The sequence below is a fragment of the Schistocerca serialis genome, chromosome 1 (assembly GCF_023864345.2).
Source record: "Schistocerca serialis cubense isolate TAMUIC-IGC-003099 chromosome 1, iqSchSeri2.2, whole genome shotgun sequence".
Taxonomy (NCBI): domain Eukaryota; kingdom Metazoa; phylum Arthropoda; class Insecta; order Orthoptera; family Acrididae; genus Schistocerca; species Schistocerca serialis.
This window is the reverse complement of record NC_064638.1, coordinates 809,821,575-809,837,790: the sequence shown is the minus strand read 5'-3', so window position 1 is coordinate 809,837,790 and position 16,216 is coordinate 809,821,575. Positions and strand designations below refer to the sequence as shown.

Sequence of the window (16,216 nt, the reverse complement as noted above, 5' to 3'; positions counted from 1 at the left end):
TGTTGAAAACTTGTTCTGAGTTAAAGCTGTCAAACAAAGTTTGAAGAAGAATAAAATCTCACTACCACACGACAGCTAATGTAGACAATACTTTTCTGACATATTATGGCACGATGCGCTCTCCCTACACATCTTCGAGATGCATCTGCTGCCTGCTGTCTATTAAACCTGAACAGAACAAAATGTCACAGTAGTTAGCCCTTTTTCCACATGCGACTACTTTGGGTTGCGAAGTGAAGGGAAGTATGTTCAAAGTTCCATTAGATTGACAACATCAGCAGACAGCAGAATTGCGTTTTAAAAAATGTAGCACTGAATGTATTCGAACTCGCGACATCTTATCTACGCTACTAGCTGACACGTAGCTACAACAGCTCCAGAGCTCGACAACTATTCCTCCAGAACTTTTTGATTCCACAGCACTGTGAGATTATGCATATGGCCAGGTCTTGACTTCTGAGAGACAAACAGTTACAGCTTTTTTTTTTTTTTTTTTTTTTTTTTTTTTTTTTTTTTTTTTTTACTGAACGACGTTTTCTACAAACAGATAGCGCAATAGAATAGCTCAAGTGGAAAGGAACACTTCCTATTTAAACTTCTGCATGCTACACTGTTGGCAGTTCTGTGTAGGTGGCGGTTACGTGATTTTATTTCGGTGATTACAAAATATAGAGTGGAATGTATGCACTGGGTAGCCGAGGCAGCTAGTTCATGGTGATTCGGTCAACCAAGTAAATGAATTTACTGAACATGGTGCAAATTACTACAGGACGCCTGTGTGTCAGAATTCTCATCCAGTGTGGCGCAACGGCGTTACGATAGAAAAATGAGAGAAGAGGATTTCGTGGTCTGTTGGACGGATGGTAGTTGTTATACCTATGGTCTGGGTTGGATTCCCACTTCTGTCAATGATTTTAGATAGGGAGAGACAGAGTCCATTCTCTCCTGGCTACACCAAGTGAAGAAGATGTAATGGCAGCGTGGTCTGAAAATTCACATTAAAGATGATTTTCCTTCTCTACCAAGTAGACGGTAGGTTGAACCACAATAAAGCCTGGAGTGGCGACATGTAGAAACTCTTTCACCAGTAACCTTCCTTATACTAGTTATTTATTTCAAGTGACGAAACAAACGCTATGTATGGTCACAGGACACTTATTCCATCTTTTATCTGAGCTTCTGTATGTCGATAAGATTGGTTCTGAACTGGGAATGCAACTCAGACCGCCCTTAACGAGGAATTTGATCCCTTCGTGACAATACAGCTCGGCTACAATTTGTTGTTTGTTCAAAACTGCAGATTCCTCAACATCTCCACATATTACGCGTGAATGGGATCGAATCCTGTCCCGGCAGTAAAGATTTAATTATGTATTATCAAGCTCTAGCATGAGAACACCTATCTGCTGGTGGATAAGAATTTTGATTTTTAATGTATTTTCATTCGTTGTCAACACTAACGATATCTGACGTTTTTAACTCCCAGTGAGACACAGAACTATTTGCGAGATGACTGTAAGTTCAAGATGTTATTCTGAGCAGCTGGTGGAGAAAAATTCGGTAGCTGACGTCTCTTTGTGTGTAGTCAACAACGATATGTGTGGGGCTCTATTCCCAGTGAGCGCTGAACTCTTCGTCATATTATTTCTAGTTCAAACATGCTCACATATCACTGCTGGCGCAACAAACCCATATTTAACGTTCGTTTTCTCTAGAACGTAACAGCGATAGGTGCCGGCTAGGAGTCCTGGGAAGGAAAAAATTAATGTTTCGTCTCGTCATTTCAGTTAAAACATCCAGCTACTGCCGCGAAAATCTGATATGTCACATTTGACTGTGCTTCGATAGAAATCCGATTAGGTTCTGGGTTCGAATCCGTGTCCAACACAAAGCTTTACCTCACGGCATTTCAAGTAAGTTACTTGTGAAGAAACAATATTTAACATCTCTCGTAGTTCGTTAACAGGGACAATAGATGATGGGTAGGAATTCGCGTCTGTTAAACGTGTTTGCGTTATGCAATTTAAAGTTGATATTTGCTAACTGATACTGTCTAAAATCGCGGTATATCACTCTCTGTATGCTTAATCAGGAATGACTGTTAGTTTCCGTCAGTAACGAAATCTTTGCTTAGTCTGCATGAGCTGGGTTTGAATCCATATGCGGAACAAGACGGTTCGTCGTGTCATTTGAAGTTCATACATATTCTCAACTAGCTGCTCGTGAATAACTTAAATTTTTAATATCATTTTGTGTTAAATAATAAGTACGGTATGTTACTTTGAAGAGGAAATCATGAATACGACGAACTTACTACGTGCATTACCAATCTGACGTAATAATGGGAGTGGTAACATTTCAAGTATGTCATTTATTGTAATAAATGTGAGCTTACAAGCCTTAAGGACAGTCTTATCTGTGATAAGGTGTTCCCTGATATTTGTAGTACCGTGGTATTACTTTACATCTAGAGCTATTGCGGTACAGAGTAGTGTTTTCTAGTGGTGACTTGTTGGAACCATTTTCAATAGTCAAACGACTGTACCAAGGAGCGATTAGAGGACCTGCTGGGCAGCTTTTTTTGGATAGGGCAATGTTCCTGTCTAATAATTTTTAGATTAGTTACAATAAGCTTACGCTGCAAGAGAACTTGCTTGTATTTTTCAATATGTGGTTTGTTGTCGGTTTGAAGGCAACTTAGTGCAACTCCACCGAGGGCTGTCTGGAGTAGGGTGGAGATAGCAATGTGAAAGTTGCGAGCTGTCGAAGACGATCTTCATATTCCTAATGCGATTAGGACATCGTATACTCTTGACGACGGTTAGCACCTGTGCGGTCAGTCACCCAATTTCAGAATTCATGTTGAGTAGTCCTGCTAAATTCCCATAATATTGTCTTTTTATATTGATGAGTAATATGGATAGTCGTCACGTTCATGTGCCGTCTACAACGCAAATTTAATGTTACTATCCTAGGAACTAACCTGCAATACGTTTTGTATTTCATAATCGGAACTATCTGCATTAACCGTCATCAGAGCAATGTCAGGGAACAGAATGCAGCAGTGCCTTGGTACCTACTTGGGGACCTGCTTGAGTCGTGTTCTAAGGAAAGGGTAGTTGCTGGTTCACATTATATTACACTAGCGAGAAGTACCGACTTTTCCTTTTCTCTGCAAACATCCCGAACTAAATTCAGTAACTAAATGCTAAGAATATATTTGCATTGTGCCAACTCAAAGATCAATAGATATGGATATATATATAGATTTTTATATTTAAAGCCATTCTCGTTCTGCGTTGGAATAAACATCATTCATTATTTGATTGTTCTTGTTACGATTGGTATTGTCATTCTCTCACTCGCAAGAGTTTTCACATTCCTATTTGGTATCGATGCACATGAAGAGTGGATATGAAAGAAGGGAATACTGAATGTTACGTCATGCAGAATACACTCATTTACTTCTGCTCCTCGTGATCAACGCTGCAGGAGAAGTGAGATACATAAAGTTGACAGTGTGAGGACAGACATGCTGGCACAACTCCGCAACTACACAGTGTTACCAGATAAAATGGTGCTGCGGAATCGAAAGTGTAGTACGGACTTTGCCACAGTAGCAGACAGCTGCTAATTTCGGACAATGACCGTGGATTACACTTCGGTCAGTGCTGGTTAGAGTGTTGCAACTGTAAATGAAAGGCTTTGTTTGACAGTCTTGTGCTGATGCTGTCTGAATAAATTATGCCATTGGATAAAAAGCGGTTTAGTTTTGAGACCTAACCCACAAGGGGAGAAGGCACAGTGGTCGGCTTCAGGAATTCCAAGCAATAAAACACAAAAAGCAACCCAGGAAGGGTTCGAACAGGTACTTTCATGCAGAGACATGCATTTGGAATCTGCTCATCGTTACGGGGTCAAACAAGAGGGTGACATTACTGAAACAACGATCAGGCTACTTAGCATATAAGAGAGCATACAGATTTCAAGGAGGAAACGTATAAAGACGCTGACTTCCTCGTTATCAATATGTGCGGCATATCTTTCGTGTTAACGAAAGTAATATCCCGCTTTAACTCTTCTTACGTCTCAAATGAAATGAATGCCATGAGGAATCGAATATTTGTTGACTGCGTCTCTCCTTGCTTCCATCCGTACCAACATATTTCTTCATTCTCGTGGTAATCGTGACATTCCTTTTGTATGCTGTAAAAGATTGCACGTGGACAAATTCGACATCGAGGTGCAATGCGTTTGGTATCTTACATTATATTCAATTCGAATAAGCTTCAGATGTATTTTACTTACTTGAACGTTACGGAAAATTATCTCACATGCTTTATGTTGAATGAGAAACATTGAATGACCGGTTTTGCTTTCCCTACGTTGAAATGATATAATGTCGGCGTCAACAGCCTTCTTCCACGCCGGAAGCTGAAACTTGTATCATTCTGGATTAATGATAATTGAATGTCTCAAATGTAGACATAGCCCACCAGGCGACGTCAGAAACCATCAGGGGAGAACGCCGCATAAAAACCAAACGTGCGCGCGCGTCTCCACTCTGAAGGACCGTATCGGAGAATCACTGCAAGCATTTCGCTGAAGAGCTGCCCCGTAAGAGAACCGAGAAATGGCAGCGTCGTAGCAAGTATTTGTCAACACTCTGATAGTGCATTTACTTCCGGGTGTAGGCCGGCGTTACCTCGCTAAATTCACTTGACATTCGTTTTCCACATCGAAGACTCGTACGATAGAATCCACTGTAAGATGAGATACTTAGAAAGTATAATTAATTTCTGGACTCCAAGAACGGTGTTCTTCACATAAATAACACCTGTTTGTGTGTTTTAAGGTTGCGTTTTGAGGCTCAGGCAACATCGCAGTGACTATAGTCCGTCTGTGGTCGCCAGTGTGTCGTTAGCTCAGAGGTTATTCGTCATATTGTGGCTTTTCTAACGCGGGACATTCTGAATCGGAATACTCCCCTTTCATTATTAGTTCCGGGACGTGACTATTTTCCTCGGACGAAGACCAATGCTGTAATTGGATTCGCGGACATGCCATTCACTACCTAGTTGGACAAACTGTAGACTCTGTACTCGATTTTTGGACATACCTCAACGACCGTCATTATGTCGTCGTCCGCCACCCAAAATACAGACAATTTTTCTCGAACTTCCTTGGGACTGCTTTCCACGACCCGCCTCGCAGCTGGAATGTGTTAAGCCAAGAGTGAAGGAGGTTTCCAGTTTGAACCAATGAACATTTCTGAACTACTGAACGGAACACACCAATTTCGAGAAGACGTGACTCAACATATTACCAGCGGGGCGCAGAAGGCGTCTGATCAATTACACAACAAAAATAAACAAAACAAAAATCAAAATAAAATTCAGAAAAAGGAAGATTTTGTTTTGTTTGTAATGATAGCCCTAACCTTGAATTCCCATATTTCCGCTGGTATATAGGCAGCTCTTGGGGTAGGTTTAGTCAGGAGCCAACGCCCGAAGTGGACCAGATTTTTTTTTTTTTTTTTTTTTTGTTATAGGTTGAAAAGTGGCGGTTTCACTTTCTTTTTTTATTGCCATTTTCCTAAGGGGCTTTAAAATAAGAGAGAAAAAAGGGGTAATCGTCAAAAAAAGTAAAAGAAAAATGCAAAATTAAAAAAAAAAAGAGGTTCCCTTGTGCGTTGCGGTGGTCGTACTGTATGACATAGCAGTTCCAATCTCGGTGGAAGCCGCTGACTACAACCTTTTATTTTCCATTTTAATTAATGGAGTTGCAAACGGCTAGTAAAAATTCTTTATACGAAATCTGAAGAATGCCTTTAAACATCAATCTTCGTCCGATTCGACTTAGTAAATTAAGTTAATATCATGGATGTCTGCTTTGCAAATGCCAAGGTGCTTCACTGTAAAATAGATCCTGAAAAGATTCAAAGCGACTGTCAACGATATAAATTTGAGTTTTGTTCGTCATATAGGTCTAACATGTCAGAAGGTTGTTTATGAAGTGCACATGTTGATTAATACAGTTCCCCTCTTCTAAATTTTTGCAATAGCATTTAACTGTAGACGTTTTCTAACACCGGCGTTAGCAATTCCTTTCCGTTCTCTGAAATCTCCAAAACGACAAATTTTTCTGGTCTAAATCTAATGACCTTAACTATCACTTGCGATCAACATTAAATACTTCATGAACCCATACATGGAACTCCAAATGTGCAGTGTTCCTGCGCTGCTACAGAGCATGCATTGCAAGGTATTCACACAGTTTATCGCGTAGAGTTACCATAAGGAATGAAACAAGAACTGTAATACACTTTACACCACAGACGCTCACCCCAGCTTGACGAAAACATCCGAACATTGACCAAAAGTTGCACAAATAATTGAGTTTGAAAGGAAAAGAAACGAGGTATGAAGCATTTATAAATTCATCGAAGTAGCGAGGTGGTTTAATTTCGTCCCAGTCTATAAAATTAATTTCGGGCCATACTCAGCTCTTGCCGATTAATGTAATATAATACCCGCCTACTAATCAGGGCGTCTGTCTCCGTTGCTTTTGAGCGTGAATGGAAATCGTAGAAATTTTCTGTGGAGCAACATTTAATAATAAAGCGTTTTAAATCATCAAAAGCGATGAGCGGGAGCAGGCGCTTTCGATAAAGAACGGGGGAGTGCAGCACCGCTGCTGTCGCCACGGCCGCTGCCGGTAGCCAGCAAATGGATCCCGGAGCTTTGCCGCATACGGCGTCCAGAGGAGGACAGTTTGCAGGAAATCTGCCGCAAAATCGTTACTGGATAAAATTTTGATATCGGTGTGTCAGAAAGCGAAATAGATTGAATCTGCGCTACCATTACATTCACTTCTTCAGCATTCAGACAGAAGAGGCTATAAAAATATTTTATGCCAGCTGCTCTCGATCCACTGCCATTACGAACAGAGACAACGCACGCTACCGCTAGACCACAGGCGTAATCAGCCTAGTGTTTCTCTATCATGGGACAAGTTTTCCTCCAGGAAGTGCCGCAGTCTGCAGTGTTGCCAGATTGTGCAGATAACCGGACTTAAAGAATTAGCGAGTTGGCCAGTTTTATTGTCCCATGTCACGATCGGCGCGGACTTAGCCTCTGAAGCGGCCGGCCGCCGGTCGAGTTTTATGTCAAAGAGTGTACATATCTTCCCTTTTCGATTTAATGGAAAATCCAGTATGGATTAATAACAGTATTATGAATAGGAAAGATTGCTGCTCTCCATGTAGTTGAGATGTTGAGGAGTCACAGACAGGAACAACAGAGACTGCTAAACATGTGAGCTTTCAGCTAAAAGACCTTCTTCTAAAGTACACACAAATTTATGCAAGTATAACACACACACACACACACACACACACACACACACACACACACACACACACACACACACACACCTGTGTGTTTGTGTGACCAGTGTCTCTGGCCACTGAGATTGGACTGTGAGCAACTGCGCATCACAGGAGAAGTAATCTTGGTGGTAGTGGTAAGGAGGAGGCTAGTGCAGGGAGTGGGAGATAGCAGGGTAGGTGTGAGGATGGTAAAATGCTGCTTGAGGGAGCAAACAGGTACGTGGTCACAGGGTAGGGCAGCTAGGTTCAGTCAGGAGATTAGAAAATGAAATGGGGGGGGGGGGGGGAAGACTGTGGGTACTTTGGTGTAATAGAAGTCTGTGTAGTGCTGGAGTGGGTGCAGGGAACGGAATTTCCTCCTCATACAAATTATCACATTCTTTTTGCATATGGAGGGGCATTGATCCTCTGATATCCGCACTCTGGTGGAATTAACCATAGGAATGCATCTCACAGCTCTCTGCTGATGGCTCTAAAGTCATGAATAGGATGGCACTCGGGAACGACATTCGTTGCTGAGAACATCTAGTGTTTTTTCAGCAGAGCTGATGGCCACAAACAGAGCCCTACATTTTAATGACCAAGCCTCCTGTGATTTTGTTTTAACGTGTAGTAACTCACTGATTAGTCTCCAGGCCACTGATCATTGTTACTCTCGTCAACCTGGTGATATCTGCTGTTCATGACCTTCTGTCTTACCTTACACATACAGTCTGCTTGGTTATCTCTTTCTGGGCTCCAGGTTTTGTGGATACACAACGGAATGAACTCCCCAACCGTTTTGCACACCACGTTCACTTTGACAATACCAAGTGTGACTTCGTGGGTGCAAATAAGACTCAGAGTTGGAACAACATATGGTGGGCTACGCCCCCCCCCCCCCTCCCAATAAACTCTTACTATCAGGGAGACTATTGCTGCATGGCTCTCCTACCTCCTGTTCCTTCCATAATGAATCTACCATCCTGTGCTGCCTCCTCATCAGTCATACCAGACAAACCTGTAGTTTTATTTTATGTACCAAGCAACACACACATTTTGGTTGCAAGACTTTGCGTACAGTAGCTTGTATTCAGGTCAAATGCCCCTTCTTTGTGGCCCTCTGTGCTAAGCATTGTCATCTGAATACTTTGCCTCTAGCACCTACCTCCAGCACCTGGAGGAACATTCCTGACACCACATCCATAAGGTGTCCAACCTCCTGACATCCTACTCCCGCCTCTGGGCACCACTATCCAACCCCTATGCTACCTGAGTCTTCCTCCTTGTCCATTCCTCTTAGCATCTACACCCTGCCTAACTGACCTTTTCAACTTGGCACATCACTCCACAACTCCCTACCAATTCTCTATCAAATCCAAAGTGGAAACATCCCTGTAACACTGTCGTTAACCTTTCCACCAAAACCTCAGCTCCACAGAAGTTTCAGTCCTATCCAAAGGCTCCACATTTAGCCCTACACCAGGTTTTCAACAAGTTCTGGAATCGGGGAATATCATGGAATTTGAAATGTATCAGGGAAATGTGAAAAAAAGCTGGAAAATCTCATTTTTGTCTGAATAGATGAAATTGTTTATTTACTGAGATGTCATGCATCATCACCGGCTGAGCGCAGTTAACTATGTGTGGTGCTTCCCTACTCCCTCAATCTTACTGCTTCTTCCCCTTCGACCACTCCCCTCAGCTTGCAGTCTTCTTGCCACTAGCCTAGTAGCTGCTGACAAGAGGCGGGAGGCATGAGGAGTGGTTTGTTTGGATCTGATTATCAGAGACTGTTGATGCAGCAGCCAGAGATGGCTGTCATGTGTGCATGAGTTGTGTCTGAATGATAGTGTGAATGTGTGTGTTCCCTCATTTTCTGACAAAGGCTATGGCCAAAAATTTGGTTGTGAGAGTGTGATTGGCATTTCTATGCGCCTCTCTGCACCTCAGCAATCGTCCTTACAGTGAGCTGCTCCCTATCCTCATTAGTAATGATTCTCATAGTATTCACCCAAGTTATCTGGTGCATGGATTGTTCACCACAGTCTCATTTTGTTAGCATGGTGTCTGTGACACATGAATAGCTGGCTGCACGAGTAGACTTCCATGACGGGCCAGACGTACAGGCCATCTCTGTGGGTACCTCTAATGGATCGGGCCTGCCGATCTGAAGCCCATCATTTCCCATTCATGTATAGGCCCTACCCATCAGGTCTAGTCTCACCGATCTACCTTCAGGCCAGGTATGTTCGTGTCTGGCTTAATGTAGTGGATTTTTGAAGTTCATCCAGGGATCCAGGACTCTGGTGCTCCTTGGCAGGTCAGAGGCCACAGGCAATGGATATCAGGAATTGTGACTGTCTCACCACAAGTACATTGTACAGGTGCCATTTTACAGACATTTTATTTATTTTAGTACATTTTTTCACTTCGGAAGTAGTTTGTATATTAGAAAGTATGGATGATAAGAAGAAGAATTTGTGACAAGTCACTGGCAATTTGTACTCTATATACTCATGTAGTTCTTGAAAGAAAAACCACACAGTACCTGTAAAGTAATAGACATAACACAGTGTGTAATAACTGACAACAATGAACATAGTAGAACCAATATTTTGTTGACAGTCACTTACAGTGGTGGTTTACACAACTTTTCCCCACCTTACACACTTCTTTCAAGAGGCCTACTTTTTTCTGAGGTTATTTCTGAAATCAGTGAAGGTATTTTAAATCCATCTTGCAACTCCAACAAAATGCTCTTTTTGTCACCAAATGTGTTTCGTTTTATTGAAGTAAAATAACACCACTTATCTTAATGAAACACCCACATACCATTTAGCTTGCTTTCTCTGTCTAAAAACAGTTCATTATGAAAGATGTGGATCGTAGTACTTAAGATTTTTGCTCACACGTTTAGAAATACAGAAGTCCTTTTTTGTGCGTGAGTGCATGCGTGTCTTTACTTACTGTTGAGACCTCAAAATTTTTCAGGGAAAAATGCTAAAACTTTACTGGAAATTAGGAAATTTCACATGAGAAAACTTGTGACAACCATGTGCATCCAAATTTAACCATGCTGGATTTGTCAAAGACCTATTACCCTTCTCCCGATCCCTGCCACAAAAGCACTTCTTTCTCACCAATCTCTCCAACCAAAATCAGTATTCTCGGTTATAAGATTTTCCTCTACTTTCAGGGCAGGGTGGGGTGGTTGGGCCTTCGGGACAGGGTGGGGTGGTAGGGATTGGGGTGTCACGTGCAGCAAGGGTCTTGAGGACCCTCGACTCTACCTCCTTTTCCAATGCCTCTTTCATCCCTGTTTTACTCTGTTTTAATTGCGTTTGGACACAGTCTTTCTGCCACACCCTGTTTTCAATTTTAGGGATTGTGCTCTGTTGAGTAGTGGTTCTTGCTCTTTTAATACTTTGAGGCTAGTTGATCAGGGAATGAGACAGCTGTGGATGGGACAGCTCTTGTCGTAAGCAGAGCCCAGAGGCCACCCACCAGGTGCCTTGCCTATTTCTCTCATCTTGTTTTCATGATTGGCTGTCCAACTAATGTCCAGTACATTTTTAGTCTTCACACTTTTACTGTTCTGAATCTCCTGACTAAAAGGCATTCTTTGCTCTGTAATAGTGTTTGCCCTAAATCTGGTTGGTGGGGGTCAGACGCAGGTGGGGTTTCTCTCGTATAGAGGAATGCTAGAATATCCCTCATCCTCTCTGACTTAGTACTAGCCCAGTCCACATAATTATCTGTAAATTATTTCACAGCTGTGACATCAGTATTGCCTTCAATGTCTTGATTTTAACCACTTCTATACACTTTCATCATAAGAACACATTCGTGGCAGACGTCACTAATTCCATATGCACTACCAATCTACTGAGGTACTAATGACCTCACTATTTAGTTCCTTAACCACCAACCATCCAACTAGTTAATTGACTTTCCAACCAGGAGTGGGTGACTGCTGTTATAAGGCAGTAGTGTTTGTGGTTAATGCATTTAATATGAATATAAATTTTATGGAAGTATCTGAGATGTGGGGATCAGTGCTTGGGAACATATCTTGTTGAGTTGTTGGAGACCATAAGGAATAGTTGTGGGAAGAGATGCTGTGGCAATGAAAAGGGGAGCAGTGAAGAATAATTACCATACATACGGTTCATGAAATGCTTTGAATAAATTTGTGTTTTATTTTCCAAAGAACATCACTTATTTCTCAGTTGATGATTCTGTCTCCTGTTTCACATAGAAAGTTAAGAATGAGAGTGAAGGACGCACAAAGGAACTTATATTTCAACAGATAAATTATGTGAATTAATTCAAATATTTAACACAACTTTTTTCATCCATCCCTTATGCAGAAAGTAAACATTACATATGTTGAATCTCCCAGCATGTTAAAAAATACTTATTGTTGGGCATTTGCTGGCTGGTATCACTAAAATCTTAAAATACGAGTATTTCAGCAACATCTGTTCTCATCATCTTCTGCAGTTGAAATTCGCATCTAAAGTTGAAAAGTATGTATTATGTCAAAATATTGAAAAGTTTTAGTAACATCTTTTCATCAGTATGATATTTTATTATTTCTGTTGAGCAACTTTTTTTTTACCCATTTCTTAGGTTTTGAAGTCCTTCATACAACTATCTTTCTACTGAGCTGCGCCTGGATATGGGAGTAGGGAGATCCAGATACACATCTGGCTTTCTAGAATTAGTGTTTCTGTGATTTCGTAGTTCGCTCAAAACAGATGCTATGATGGTTCCTTTAAGGGGACTTGGTCAGAGTCCTTATCCAGTCAGAGCATGTGCTCAATCTTTCTCTAATGACCTCTCTGTCGACAGGATGGTAAACGTTATTGTTCCTTTCTTTTGCGTCCCTGACTCACTTTATTTTGTGATTAAGACACATTAGTGTTTATACTGATAACCCCTGTTTGCATAGTTCTTCCATTTCCATGTTAGATTACAGGTCTCGTCAGTGACTGGCCAGGTGAGGTGCTTCTTGAATGAGATGTAGGGAAGGGTATACTACTCCATACATAACCGGGTTGGATAAAGCACTGTGGTGTTTGAATCTATATTCCAGATGATGTCTGCTTTACTTACTCATTGCTGTGTATTGGCTTGCTTTAATTTTTTGCTGAAGTGTTGTTTGTCCGGATCACTTGAGACATCAGAAGTCGGAAGTAATTAATTTATCTGTCTATACTGTACCCTGAAAATCTTACACAAATTGAAATTCAACATATTTCAGACAAAGGAACGATATGGCAAAGAATGCAAGATATGTTCACGCCCATTTACAGTTTTTCGCTGGTGCCCTGGAGCACGCATGCGTTTTAAAAAAACTGAGGTGTGCCAGACATGCAGTCGGCTGAAGAACGTCTGCCAAACGTGCCTGCTTGATCTAGAATATGGACTACCAATTCAAGTTCGGGATGCAGCCCTGCGTATTAAGGATGACCTCCCTCGATCAGATGTCAATAAAGAATATTATATTCAAAATATGGATAAGGAGGTAATGTATGTGTGTTCAGCATTATATTTTGAGAAGAAACTCTATGATAATTTTTTAAGGCCTGTTTCTTAAATTCCTATTCTTCACAACACAAGCTACAGTTCGCTTGATATACCTTGCAGCATTCTATACTTTGAATTTTTACACACAAAAAAGAAAACTTCCAAAATTGGTATAATTGCTGTTTACAGTGCATTACAGTGTATTGCAGATACTGTCATTCTTTCACTTTTCCTCCATGTTCTTAACTGCTGCTGTGTTTTTATGTAACTGCTTTCATTCCAACAGTATCTTATTGGCTTATTGATGATCCAGATCTAAACAAATGTGTTGTATCAATGGTCATCACAAGCACACTGACATGCTGAATTGTGCAGTCTTTGTTAGTATATCTGGTATAAACAGTAATAAAAATTAAGTTGAATCTGTACACACTGCATGTGTGCCAGTTTCTTTGAGCTCAGAGCTACCTAGATATTTGATTCTCTTAAATATGTTTGATAGTACTGATTCTTTTCGACAGCATTTTTGCTGTAACATTTCATAAGCTAGTAAGGATACAAAGGATTCAAAGCCACAAACCACTCATTGTAAATTGACTGGGTGTTCTGTATGATTCTTCGCATGTCATTTTGTTGCAGAAATGTTGTCAGACACATGCGTACGACTATTTCATTTTTGTTTTGTAAAACCGACATCAACTGTTGTTCTCAAGAAACATTGTAGTATTTTATACTAGAGTAGAAAAATAGTAAATCGCTACCTTTTATTTAGCACCCCTTTTAAAATTAGCTGTAATCGCTTTCATTACTGTGAATTGCTTATAATTTTATTACCGCTCTGCAGTTAGGAAAGATTGATGCAACAACTCCAGCTGGTGCTGTGGGAAAGTCACAAGCAGCCAGTGATCTGCTTATGAAATTGGCTCGAACAAGCCCTTACTATAAGCGGAATAGGCCACATATATGCTCGTTCTGGGTGAAAGGAGAATGCAAGCGTGGTGAGGAGTGTCCATATCGTCATGAGAAACCTACTGACCCTGATGATCCACTTGCTGATCAGAATATTAAGGACAGGTAATTTTGCATTCTTTGAAGTCAGATTAGGGTATTATGCAAATCAATGATTGCTGTTTATATAAAACCTTTCCATGATAAGTTTTCAACAACAAAAATTATGCATTTGAGACACATTGTACGATTGTTTTCATGAAGAAGGCTTTAAAAGTTGACGAGCTCATGTACTGATGTCTAAGTGAGTTGAAACAAGATTAAATCATTTTTAAAAATTGAATGTAGCCAAAGACAATTGCAGAAATAATTATTCTTGAATTTTGAACAGGTACTATGGAATTAATGACCCAGTTGCAGAAAAACTTATGCGTAGAGCCTCCGCAATGCCTAAGCTAGAACCACCAGAAGATAAGACTATTACAACTTTGTACATTGGCAACCTGGGAGATAAGCTCACAGAGAAAGAATTGTGGTGAGTCTTAATTTATAAATGCCTCATCAAATTGACATTGACTGTATTGGTTTACACTTATTTCTGTTTTTCTTCTATTTTACTGTGACATACAAGCTGTAAATTAAAAAAATCCATAGCCCACAATCCATAAGGATGGGACGGACTACAGTATAAAATATACCTTAGAAAGAAAGAAAGAAAGGACAGACGGGGGGGGGGGGGGGGGGGGGGGCTACCAAGGAACTGTATTTGTTGTGTACATGTGGAGGGTAGTTGGCCACTGTCAGCAAACAGTTAGAACATGGGTTGGCTTTGGTTTACAGACTTTAGTGTGCTGTTTTGGACTATGACAATGATGGGGCACCTGGGGTAACATCTGTACCATCTCACATAAGTCAGTTATTCCTTTGTATCCCTATCTTTGACTGTGTGGGTTCGATCACACTCAAGGATGAATGGCAGATAGTGGCAAGGTTGCAGATATCTAGACAGAAGCTGCCAGTTGTTCCTTTACACCCATACATCAACGGCAAATTTGAGGAGTTTCCAGCATTAATTACTTGTTGCAACTTGTCCAATATTTCAGTGGTCTGTTGACTGGCACAAGAGGAGGGATTTCTGTTTATTAGGAACTCCAAAGATAAGTGCATGATGGAATCTTTTGGGAAATTGTCAGGTCAGAAAGGGTAGTAGAACTGGTGCAGACTCAAGAGTGTTTGCTTGGATTAGTACTATTGAAGATGTGAAAGTGGCTCTGCAACCAGCTGTTGATAATGACAGATAGGAAGGGTTCACCAATTTCAATCAAAGTATTAGAAAGTTAGCACAAAAACAAAGAGAGCTGTAAAGTTAATTCAAAGGAAGTTAAATCCTTGCAGATTAAAGTTGCGCTAGAAGCATTCACTGAATTTACACATGCAGTCTTAAGTGCCAGGTTGTTGTAAAACTACTGTATTTACCCGAATATAATACTACCCCCTGGAATATAAGATAACCCTTATCCCCTTATTTTAAGAGACTGTTTGAGAAATTTTTATTTTTAACATAGTGTGACTAACCAGAATAATAAACTGTGTTATTGACATACAGTGTATTCCCAAACTTGTACCATTTATTGTTTGTCTACATTTTGGTAATGAAAGGAGAAATCAAATAAACAAAAATAAATGGTTTACCTTAATTTTTATTTTCGATTCCTTCTGTGCTTACTGTCTTTGTGGTATCAATATTTTTCATCATCATCTTCATCACTATCTTAATTCGTAAGTGTACTTTGAATTTCTTTCTTTCTAGCACTTCTCCCATAGTATGTCATCTTCTGAGCCATCCATAACATTGTACGTGTAGCACTTTCTGAATCCTTTCATAATTGATTCACTTGCAATTTTATCCCAGGCAGTGAGGATGCACTGTTCCAGCACGGATACTGAGGGTTTCTTTAACCTTCCCTTTAGGAATGAAGGCATATTCTCTTTGAAGAAGCCACTCTCTGTAAAGCTGTCCCAAGTGAAACTGAATTGTCTATTCACAACATCCATTAATTGAAGTTGTGAGGTCATGCCACCAGTCATTATTACCAGATCTGTATTGTTCTTTGGTGTCAGATCCTAAACTGCCTGTGTGAGGTATCCCCTGAAGGAATCCAACACCAACATTTTTCCTCTGTTAAGCAAAGAGCCTGATATTCTGTTCCAAACAACCTTCACCAATCTAGCATCAAAAAATGTAGATAAAGGTGTTTTTAAATAAATATAATCTAGCATCAGGTCATACATCATCCATCACTTTTCTTTGCATTAAGATAAGCCCTGCAGGAATATTTTCTTTCATTACTATTTTCCCACAAA

The 16,216-nt window shown here is 40.5% G+C and overlaps 1 protein-coding gene across 2 annotated transcripts in view; it reads left to right on the top strand.

The window, feature by feature from the left end:
• LOC126484153 (pre-mRNA-splicing factor RBM22-like) overlaps window positions 1-16,216 on the top strand; it is a 67,098-nt gene that overhangs the window by 35,234 nt on the left and 15,648 nt on the right. For both annotated transcript variants that reach the window (XM_050107561.1, XM_050107555.1), the window contains exons 4-6: window positions 12,639-12,902; window positions 13,749-13,978; window positions 14,244-14,387. In XM_050107561.1, the coding sequence (XP_049963518.1) occupies window positions 12,639-12,902; window positions 13,749-13,978; window positions 14,244-14,387 (638 nt within the window). The remainder of the gene's footprint in view (window positions 1-12,638; window positions 12,903-13,748; window positions 13,979-14,243; window positions 14,388-16,216) is intronic.